This window comes from Cydia pomonella, chromosome 2, assembly GCF_033807575.1.
Source record: "Cydia pomonella isolate Wapato2018A chromosome 2, ilCydPomo1, whole genome shotgun sequence".
Classification (NCBI taxonomy): domain Eukaryota; kingdom Metazoa; phylum Arthropoda; class Insecta; order Lepidoptera; family Tortricidae; genus Cydia; species Cydia pomonella.
The window spans coordinates 13,536,849-13,549,060 of record NC_084704.1 but is presented as its reverse complement, the minus strand read 5'-3'; the positions used below and the strand labels follow the sequence as shown (position 1 = coordinate 13,549,060).

Sequence of the window (12,212 nt, the reverse complement as noted above, 5' to 3'; positions counted from 1 at the left end):
TTCTATACTGTAAAATATATTTAGCGCACTCTTTAAATAAATATTGAACTATTACAACAAACATTGAACACTTCATTGTACAAAAACTACCCCTTAATGTCGACAGAATGTTACTTGACTCTATTTCTAAGTATCACTCACACATTGAAACAGTCTTACTGGGATCCTTGTAGTAGACAATTTGGCACAGCGTAAGTAGGCTTCAATGGCGTTACGGTATGTACGTGGAAATACATGCAAGAGGATGTGGGTTCGAGACTCATTAGAATTTCTTTTGTTATCAGTATTATCAAGTACCTATTATTATTAAATTATTTTATGAGAAATATGAGCGTTTTCCATAAAAATATTAAAAATCTGATTCTCACACATCATGATATTTTTGGGTTCTTCCAACTCAGAATCACTAGCATAATCAATCCTCGTGCTAAAAAAACCCGAAAATTTGTATTGAAATTTTAGTTTTACATTGTAATTTCTTTCACACTAAAATGTGACGTAATGGTATGGATATTTTAGGATATCTTATTTTAATGCTAGGGTGGAGAAGATTCTAAGTGGAATGAACCTAAGAAAGTCTAAATTTGTAAGTCAGATTTTCCGGTAGTAAAAAAAAAAAACGCTGTTTTGTTCTAAAATTAAAGCAATCCCTTACTGCCCAGCCTTTAAAAAAGTAGGTACTATTTTACAGTAGAATTAAAACATTTTTTTACGATACATTTAATTAAATTACAGTGAGTTACAAAATTGCATGGCCTTCTATTTATAACCATTATAAAAAGAAATGAGATATTTACCATGTTTGTTTATATTATTGATTTCCCGATATTTTGACACAACTAGAAGTTTCACACAATGCCTAGAGATAGAAAATTATTTATTTATTTTATTTATTGTCAATTTCATTCAACGGATCACATCATATCCAATTTATTTTCTACCTAGTTGGTTATTAAATTCTGTTACTGCAATAATCTTTATCTACATAAAATATACCAACGAAAGTTTAATAAAGTATATATTAAAATGAAGTACACAAAATCAGGAATTACATATGACAATATCATTCAAAATCGCCTCCTCTGGCTTTGACACAGGCCCTCAAACGACGAGGCCAGTCATCAATAGCGGCACGCACGATTGTCATGTCTAATTCCGTCACTGTCTTAACTATGGCCCGCTTGAGGGAGTTAAGATTTGTGTGGGGTTTAGCACAGGCTTTCTCCTCAATAACCTGCTATATGGCATAATCCAGGGGCTTAAGGTCCGGGCTGGAGGACGGCCAGTCTTCGTGGGCAATAAAGTCAATTTTGTTCCTTCGAAACCAGGCTTGAGTTGTTTTTGCCTTATGTGCAGGAGCTGAGTCCTGTTCAAAGATCCATGGCTGGTTTTGAAATAGGGTGTGGCTTAAGGGCTTCACTATTGGTTCGAGAACGGTTTCCAGTTTCCGGTTTTCACACTTTTTTCACAGAAATGAATCTGTGTTAGCCCTGAGTATGACACACCCAAAATCATGTTTGGCGGGTGCCCACATTTGTGCAACGCAATAGGGTTGTTTCCATCTACAAATCTTAGGGCATAATTGTATCCCAATAAATTCTTTTGGATTATAAGAACATGTTAAACTGCTTTTAGGGGACCTGTAATGACCATATTTTTATAAAAATTGAATTTAAAATAACTTTTGGCACACATCACGTGACCAAACTCGAAACGTCATTGAAGATTCTGATGACGTCACAACTCTCGGATTGACACTGTTGACAGTTAGGCGATTAACAACAAATGACAAATATCAGTTGACAGTTCGTATCTTCTACGTATGTATGTAGTTATGTGTCAAACCATAAACTGTGACGTCAACAATTTTCAAAGAGCGTTTTGTTCGCGAAAGCATCTGTCAAAATATATTTTGTTAATTGAACATATTTAAAGCCGTTTTTAGTATAAAAGCTGAATTTTAAGGCAACTTTTAGTTAATATAGAAAGTAATACAAGCGTTTCAAAAAATTGGAATACGATTCTCTTTTAGGCCCCAATTCATTATAGATACGACGAGATAAGCGTTATATGTGGTATATAATTATAGCTCACAAATCCACCACATTATGTCATTTTTTATTTTTTCGGTAGCATTTGTTTTAACGGAAATAAAGAGGTTGCAAATCGAGTAACAGAACTTCAGAACAGATATCATTTGATATTTACCAGTCGCTTTTCGGTGAAGGAAAACATCGTGAGGAAACTGGACTAATCCCAACAAGGCTTAGTTTTACCCTCTGGGTTGGAAGGTCAGATGGCAGTGGCTTTCATAAAAACTAGTGCCTACGCCAAATCTTGGGATTAGTTGTCAAAGCGGACCCCAAGCTCCATTGAGCCGTGGCAATATGCTGGGACAACGCTAGGAAGAAAGAAAGAAATCGAGTAACAGAACTTAGTAACCAACTAGGTATAATAGTTATGATGTAAATGTCCATATCATGTTGGAGTCATATATGTATTAGCCAACTAATTATTCAAGATCAATACACTTAGCTCCCTTAGGTATTCGCCTAAGTACAATCTCGGGCAAAATTGAGTTTTATAAAAGTGAACTAGTTTCTAGGTCATATTTTCTATGAATTGGTCATTTTTGTAGACTCCAATTACAGTTACACTTTTCCTGGTTTTTCGCGGACCAGAATATCGATGATTTTTGTAACTTGATTTAGACGTTGCTATCATTTTCAATCCAAAAACACATAAAATCACAATTCAGAACATGCGGCAGCGTTGTTTTCTATCAAGTACCTCAAGCAACAGAGCGACTACCGGGAAAATCGAAATTCGTCAATTTCGGGCATTTTTCTCTGTCACTCTAATTACGTCCTAGTGATAGTAAAAGAGAAAGATCCCCGCAATTTGCGAATTTAGGTTTTCGCGGTAGGCCCCCAGGTCCTGTCAAGTTTCAGCAGTGTTGCCAGGTGAGCGGAAGAGAATTATCGTACTTGAGTGTCAATATTATTGTACCGTTGAAAAAAATATCGTACGCCAATCAAAAAGGCAGCCCCTAAAAATGTCTAGCAAAATAAGCTTAAATTTCCAATTAATAATAAAAAAAAGACAATTTTCGTCTAAATTGCGCAAAAAATCTGTTTATGTTTGTGTATTTTTGGGATAGACTCAAACGGTATACAGGAAATTGTGACATTTCAAACTTTAAACTTACACCAAGGAGCCGAACACCCAAAAGATACTAATTTTAGCCTATTTCTGAGAGAAAGTGTCATATTTTGCTTCAAATTACTAGAGTTTTAAGGTGGCATCATCCAAGGGCTGAAAGTATAGTACTTTAGTGTACGATAATGCTCTTTGGAACATTACGTCATACCGGGGCCCAAATTATCGTACATGTACGACAATTATCGTACGCCTGGTCACACTGAGTGTCAGTGTCGACAGAGTCAGCTATAAACGCGTCAAACATCGCAACGTCGCGCCGATGGCCGGCCGAGGCATGGAGTGGCAACGCCGCAATGTATTTGTACACGACATTTGTCACACACACATGAGTAAAATTTATAAAAATATAACGTTGATTATTGCATGATTTCTGTATGAAACAAAGTTTTTCTATTAATTTAGCGCAAATGAATATTCGAAAGTAGATAGATGCGCAACTATTTATGTAATAATATTGTGTAATTAATTAATAAATAGCGATTGTTTTTTGTATGAAAATCGAACCACCTTAAGCAGATAAAGCCCAAACATGATTGTGAATGAACTTGACAGTTTAACAACTTTTTTGTGACTGCAAGGTTGTGCATTTAGCCAGATTTGACAACTTGTCTATTGCTGACACTTTACTTGGCTTTATAATTTGGCAAATATTCGTGTTGCATCCCTTTTGTTTTGTATATCAAAGGAAAAAGATGCAATACGAATATTTGTTATCCCTACCTGGAACTTTGCGGAAATACATACTAATTAAAACAACAATTGCGTGTTATTTTGCCTAGAACCGATGTTTATTGTATTATTATATTTAAAGGCAGCATAAAATACTGATTTTATCAACACCCGTTCACGGAAGTGGGCTATAAATACGTGGTAAGTGATTTTACGCAGTTGCTCTCTTATAAAATCAACCTTAAAGGTATCCCTCCGATACTTAAAAAGGTGCTTACTGATGTTATAAGGGGTTTTCAAAATTTCCATTTTAACATACAGAAGGCATGTAACTCCAAAAATTTTAACTATTTTTATTGAAGATTATATTTGACGAATATTTATGCGAGTAGTAGCTACACACAAATCATTATAGTTCGAAATAAATCTTTTTTTTGTTTCTTTGTCTGTTAATATGTAAAAAAGCGCCATACAGAAAGTATTAGTTACATTACATACATTGGAATTAGATATACTGGAAACCTATTACGGGCGTACACTAGGTATCGCATTTAAAAAATAATTCCACAATTCCGTAGTTAGGCGTAACTAACTCAGAAAACGTACAAGGTATTTAACCAGGCATAAAACCATATAAGATGCTGCTTACCAAAAAATAGCATCGAAATGAAGTTAGGTGCTCCATTTTTAAGTTTTTGGAATAAAATACACTGAAAACATATTTTACAAGACGGGTTTATTTACATTTGTCGATTTTATTGAAAGAAATAGTAATAAAATTAAACTTCTAGCTTGTAAACAAAACACGTAATTACGAGTGCAATCTGGAGGCCAAGACGCGAAGGGCTGACAGATGTCGGGAGGCTGTAATTTTGTAGCGAAAACGGCCCCTAAAAATTCCGAAACTAAAACGCAGGAAGGCATTGCGTGAAGCGACATTCTGTATCTACCCATCTGTTATACCAAGAATATCTCTGTTAATGACTCTGATAATCTTAAACGTAGAGGCCTTTTAATAAATAGAAATCGAACGGCCCGTGACTGATAAACATAGAAACCAATACCTAATAGTACCTACCACGACACAGAGAAATCACTTGTTTATTTTTTGTAAACCGTCACTAATATTATGAAATTAAATTAGTGACTGCAATTCGTTCTGAAATAAAACAAATATGCATCTCGTCTTAAAGGTCCGGGTTCAGGCCGAGGCGTACGACACTTCAGTTTTCTATAGAAACCATCACGTGTTCACTGATCGTCCGTCATAGAAAATGAGGTGTCGGTAGCCTCGGCCCTGACCCGGGCCGTTCTAACATGCATCATCCTTTACGCTAATAATCATATCTATGCGTTTTCCCGATTTGTTTTTTGCAATTTTATTATATGAGAACACGAGAATTTCATGTGCCCCTGTTGCCCACACTCTCAGCGCTCAACGAAATATGGCATGAATAATCCAACTAGCAACAGGTGTCCCGGCATGCTCCGCGAGTCAATTCACACAGGCTGCTATTACCTATTCATAGTCCTTATGTTTGAAACATTATATTCCTATGCAGTCTCTTCAGTGGTAAAAACTCATAAAGTATTCCAATTATATACTTTTAATAATATTTTTCTCATATTCATACTTCTGCTCCACCACGCATGACAACCGTAAGTAACATTTTGTTTATATTGTCGCGCGACAAATTTCAACTTTTAACTGGTTTTCTAATGTCACTTATAATAATATCTGTAGTGAGGCTGATACGTGTACATATAAAATATGTAGCAATGCGTAATAAAACTGAATCTAATGATGGAACCCTAATCTGGAATGAGCTAATTCAGCTATTGTGAGTAATTGCGTTTCAGCTTACTTACAAAATACGACGTGTATTTTTAATACAACCGCAACAAGGATCGGGGCGTGGGTTTCAGTGCCATGAAACGATTTCAAAATATTTATTTTCTACTCGTCGACTGTAATGGTTGAATTAAGGTTTCTTACACCAAACTATAATTGCGTACTTTTCATGTATGGGCTCCCAACTCAAATACAATATTAATTTCGATACGCTGTAGTCAACTGTATTTGACCAACACGTGCCGCCGCGCTTGCATAGATAAGACATAAGGCCTATACCGATAAAAAACTGTAAATTTCAAACGGCTGTAATTTTGTTTCTAAGCAAAGACACTACTACGAAGACTGTTCAGATCTGCGTACAAAGGTTAGGATAGCTTAAGTAATCGAAAATTTGCGTGAATTAAATCTAGACCAAGTCGAAAATCATACAATTTCCTTCGTACAAAAATCGCATTTGGTAATTGTCGAAGAGTATTAAAAGAAAAGAATGAAACAGCTAAAAAATATTAAAAATTCCAGCAGGTGATGGGCTGATGCAGGCAAATATGAAAAACGGGTCCGTAAAAGCTGCCACTGAATGTGCTAGGAAAAAGCTGCCTATCACTCTTACAGAAAAAAATACTGTCAATTATCTAAATTAAAAGTCGCTTTTTATTGTAGTTATTCTAAAAACTATAGTTTGTTTTCAATCGCATTAGTTTTTTTCATTTGAAGTTACTTAAACGGGCAACGGGCATTCAACGCGCGTTTATGTCTTCTCCACTACATTTTTGTCTACTGAGATACTTACCAATTTTTATTAATTATTTAGGTTATGTTGTAAAAAAAGTATTATTTTAGATAACTCGTAGAAAATGTATTGTATACAATAGCTTCAAGCTTTTTCATCTCGCACCTTACTTAGACAACTCAGAAAGCTTCGTTGCCTATACACTGTAATCGACTGAAAAACTCTTTACTATATCACGATTGTATACAATACTATTATTTAGCCTCATCCAGCGACGGTATCATCGGCGTCACATTTGCACTTACATACATGTTAGAATGAGACAGGCATGATGACATATGATAGAAAACCGACCATCTTAGCCCCACAGCAGAGTGTAATTAATTTTAGATTTTTTACGTGCTGTATTATTTTATCAGGAAAAATGAGTCGTACATTTTTAGTAAAACCTATGAAAATTTGTTCATTTGGGCCTATAAATATTAACTACCCTTAGAAATGTTGACGTACAGTCAACCAATTTGAATCCTAGGCCACTATAGAACCTTGTCGCTTTAACTACTCTATACATGACATGCATCACTCAATAAGCACTGTCGTAGAAGTCATTATGACATGGTCCTATAGTGGCCTAGGAATCAAATTGGTTGACCGTACATATCAAAATAAACGCTTGACCGCAACATACTCTACTCATGTTTTGCAATAAATCAAGTTGGTCTAACTTACTAAAAGGAATTACAATTAGTAACACTGTGTCTTTCCAGGCACCTTGAATACACCACGTGGGTACCTACTTATTTTCTTTTCGATAATATATAAGCTCGAAATATACATATGTAAAAAGGTAGAAATGTATTAAGAGGGTAGAAAAGGTTCGATTTCAACTTTAGAAAGAAGAGGAAAGAAAAGACTTTAATTTTGGACATTGGCCACTTGAAAGTTTAATCGAATAGCGTAATCCAATATTATCTTACCAAAGTCATTAAAATATTTTCCTTTGTAGTATTTTATCCGTATATTGCGTCCACTGCGTATTTTGAATTTAAATTTAAATAGGTGCCTACCTTCAATCATTTAGAGCATAGTGGATTACCAGCTCTTATACTTAAACCAGACATACAAACGTAGTCCCCATTTTCCTTCCTGGATATTGACATTATGGAAAATATTTTTTCTCCAATATGCTCGGAAATGTTCACCTTATTGTAGCAAAAATAGTACGGGAAATTCTTCGTTATGTTCAAACTTCAATTAAAAAATTTCAAATCATTATTGTCGTGTTTTAGCGGACGGGAAGTTATTACTGTATTGTTTTTTACTTTTTAAAAATATGTATCCTCTAAGAAAAACGCAAACAGCCAATGAATATGTCCGCGGGCTGCGTCTACACAACCCGGTAAGCATCATTTCAAGCTATAGGATAGAGTCGTATATGATAGTGCGAATACGGCTTAATAAAATCAAAGACTATATAACTTTTATATATTTTTTTAAGAATCTCATGCGTGTAAATACAGTTTATATTGCACAATCATATTGAATGCTACTAAATGTCAGAATAGTTGTGCCTTTAATTTAAAAAATAATAATTAAAGAGGGAAATTGTTTTTGACGTTTTTGTAGTGAAGGTTCGATTTGAGTGCTGATGCTTAAATTATGATTATTTTACCTGATTTCCTAGCATGTTTGGAGAAAAGCACTAATATATATGCCTCGGCAGGAACGGCAATTCGTGGATTCGTCTTCTTTGTCGAAAAATCAAAACTCATCCACGAATTGCCCTTTCCCGGCCTCTGCAATAATGTACTATTAAACAATTTATTGTATGTTTACATATTATAGCTATGTCGCTACGTTTAACTATTATCAATTTTTAATGATTATAAAAGTTACGAGAGATTAAAGAAATATAAAAAACTCTTATAATAACTTAAAAACCGAACGAAGGGCTATGATAAGCTATGATAAATATACAATCAATGGTGTAAAAATATTTCACATAATATTAACATGGGGACTATGTTTATATGGAGAACCGGTCGTCCACTATCGTCTTAAGGAAGAAAAGTAATTAATAGGAAATAATTACAACGAAATGATTATAACTTTAGAATGGCAGCAAAAGAATTTAGTGATGTCTCTTATCTCGATACTTAAAAAGAGACACCAACATATTATAAACTGTTTGCTGTCACGAAATAAAAAATATTTCTTTATTTTATTAATGAGGTTTTGTTATTAATATCATTAGTGACTCCAACATCATCGTAACAGTCTTGAATCCAATCCTTTATTTTAGATTTGAGTTATTTTATTTTTAACTCCGGGCCCCGTTTACTTGCAAATATTAAAATATTCGATGTGATTCCATAATCAATCAAATATCACATCCATTTAGTAATAAAATATTTGTTTATGTGACTGCAATATAATGCCTAATTATGTATATAAGCAATAAGCAGTGTATTATGTACATGATTAGGCATTATATAGCAGTCACATTAAACAAATATTTTTTTCTGTACATATACATAAACTGCTTTATCTAAACACATTTTAAAAAGCTCTCTGTTTGCTTGGCATTAATCACACTGCAATACAATTGTCATTTCATTTCGAATAAAATGTCATCTCAACTGATATTAGAGTTGAGGTCAAATCAAATTCCTCTGGTCTTCAGAGAGAATCAAAATTTTAATGTCATTTCCGAATTGGATTTGATGGCTTTCCCATCACAGAACAATGGTGTTCCGGACCTTTGGAAGGCGTGCTCGGAGCTGAAGCCAACAAGTAGAAGCCATTTTGACACTTTAATGAAATATAAAGGGGGTACACCTAGCGGATGCTGCCCTTGTCCGTTTTATACTCATTGAATTTTGTGGTAAAAATTATTTACTTAGATGTTAGATACCCAATCCTCTTAAAAAAATGTAACGTTATATTATATTATCATAAACAGATATTACAGTATTTAGCATAGTAACAACTGCATAATGCGTGTATCGAATACTGTCCTGGATTCAGGCACCATAAACACTGATTATGGGAAAGCCACAAATTTCATGTAATTTATGATTCGTGGATTTTTGCCTCAAAGCTTCTTCCGGCACAATTTTTCCTCAAATCGTTCTCGCCTCAATTGCCAAGGATTATAGATAAAATATTATATATTTGTCGCCATCTACTGTTGCTATTGGTCTGCTTGTTTTTGTTTTTTACTTTATTTAGTTGATAGTACGTGGCTATTTCCCACGTGTATCTGAAAAAGTAGTTAAACTATGATCTCTCCCAGCTTTAGTAATACTACGCAAATGAATCCACATATTTATGGCTTGAAAACCTTAAGTATAGTGACGATTTTGTCATATTAAACTCCGTAACTTAGAACTTTTGTAATTAGCTCACTTGTATAAAATAAAATAATTAATTGTACGTCAATGTGCCAGTTTTACAATCCAATTATCAAAAAGCCGAGATTTGCAGAATGTAAAAAATATGGGTGTTCCTAATACGCCTAATTCCTTATTTTATCGCCCTGCCTGGTTTGTGGGATACGTGGTGGTCTAAATTCAGATTAATTATATTAAGGCTAATTAAGTAATATAAAATGAACATACCTAAGCCGTAAAAAATCACATTTTAGAATTTTGGATTATTGAGGACAATTAAATTAAATACCAAAAAAAATACCTATCTATTGTATTAAGTGGCACACTAAATATAAATTGTATTAAAGTATTTTTTTTTTCTAATCGAGCAAAGTCAAAAAAATATATTCATATAATTCGAGGATTCTAAAAATAACTAGGGAATAACTACATTAAATATTAAGAGTAGTTTATTTATTTTAAATGCAAACAAAGTATAATGTTTCGAGATGCGAAAAAAAATTCAATAGCTTGGGCCTAACTATATGAATAATGTAAGCCTACCTATATGTTTTTTAGTTAAAAACAGCTACAGGCTGTTGAAGTTTCTTATCTCCATAGGTTATAGTCCGTGCATAAAATGAATAGAATATAATTTTAAACAGAATGGAAGAGCCAAAGATATTTTAATTGAATATTTTTTTAATGCAAAGGAGTCTGCAAAGTTTAAAGCATAACTTTACAACTTTCTAGAAACTTGTTAAAAAACTATAATGTAAATGAATATGAAAGTTTGTTTGAAGTAATATTTTCCTATGCATTAATACATTGTATGTGCTGTTTTTATTTTTTAATAGTTAATTTTAAACTATTATTGTTCGTCACTAAATATGAATAAAACAGTTTTAAACAATGAAATAACACGTTTTAAGAAACATTTAGAAATTAAGAAATGTGGACTTACCCCATTGCCATTGCTACGGTGCTACGGGCTACGAAAGTTGCTACGAGAATGACGCGCAGAGCCGCACGCTTCCCCTCTTATATACCCGTAGCAACCGACCACTAACATAACACAATATTATATAGGACATTATGCATAATGACAAACCATAGTATTACATTATTTTATTAATGATGATTTATTTGCAGGCTTGTTCTTAGAGATGAATTGTTTAATCCTGTCAAAGCTTTCACAATGCGACTTTTGATTTAATATATCACAATTTTGTTTCGAATCATTTATTACTAGTAAAATTGTTTGATTTTAAACCTAAATTCAACTGGATACGTTTATGTGTATGTGTTTTTTTTGAGTTTTAATCACGTACAAACCAAGAATACACATTTTATCTACTTAAAACTTCTGTAAGGCTAAGATGGTCGGCTCTTTATCATTTGTCACCATACCTGTCCCGTTCTAACAAGGATGTACGTGCGAAAGTGACGGGCATAGTGACAAGTGATAAAAATGGAACCATGATGCCGCCGCTGGACTTCTATAGGAATCCTCATAGAATTACTTCGTGATCCAACCATCTATTATATATTACCTATATCTTACATCAAAATTCTTCGTCACGAAGTCATTTTGGTACTTCACAACTTTTCTTTTGCTAGTTATATTGAAAACACATTTAACCCCTGGTATGTGTAAGCACTGATCAGTGCGAACGAAATTAAATTAGATTATATTAAGCAATTAATTCAAATTCATGCGCACTGATCAGTGCTTACACATACGAAGGGATATAAAATATTTGTTTATTGTATAAATATGAGAATGTCAAATTTATTCATGAGGATATTGACAAATTATAAATGTAGGTAGGTTATTTTGAAATTTTAATCAATTAAAGGTAAACCTATCAACTAGCTTCGCCTCAGCAAAGCTTTTGTTGCCTTGGAAACTGTCTGCTAGAGCGTATGTATTGGCTTAAATGGGAAATCAACCACTGAAATCATAAATAACAGTTATTTCTTTGAACTAAATTGTTTCTAGGTACCACACTTTAAAATTATATCTATTTTCACGAAATGGGTCAAAACAGACTTTTCTAGTGATAAAAACATTTCTTTTTTTATTTGAGAATTATTTTCTCTTTTAAATGTATACACATTTACGCCGCCGTTTTTTTGCCTGTGCGTATAGTTACATAATCATTATTCGTTACACTCTTCTCAACATTCATTACCAAACCTACATAAGTACATATACACGTTGTTGTGGGCCAATTGTAAAAACATAGCTCCAAATAACTCTTTACAACTATACATAATATGGATATGTACCATCATGTACCTACTACAGTTTTATGATACTTTTGTAATAAAAATTTTAGTCCCAATATGAATTTTACTGGAC

At 33.5% G+C, this 12,212-nt stretch overlaps 2 protein-coding genes across 2 annotated transcripts in view; one reads left to right on the top strand and one right to left on the bottom strand.

The window, feature by feature from the left end:
* Positions 1 to 10,905, bottom strand: part of LOC133534441 (myosuppressin-like) — a 43,251-nt gene extending 32,346 nt beyond the window's left edge. Inside the window, exon 1 of the mRNA XM_061873564.1 lies at positions 10,812 to 10,905. Within this exon, the coding sequence (XP_061729548.1) occupies positions 10,812 to 10,822 (11 nt within the window). The 5' untranslated portion in view covers positions 10,823 to 10,905. The remainder of the gene's footprint in view (positions 1 to 10,811) is intronic.
* Positions 1 to 12,212, top strand: part of LOC133534439 (putative peptidyl-prolyl cis-trans isomerase dodo) — a 380,955-nt gene that overhangs the window by 137,101 nt on the left and 231,642 nt on the right. The window lies entirely within an intron of this gene.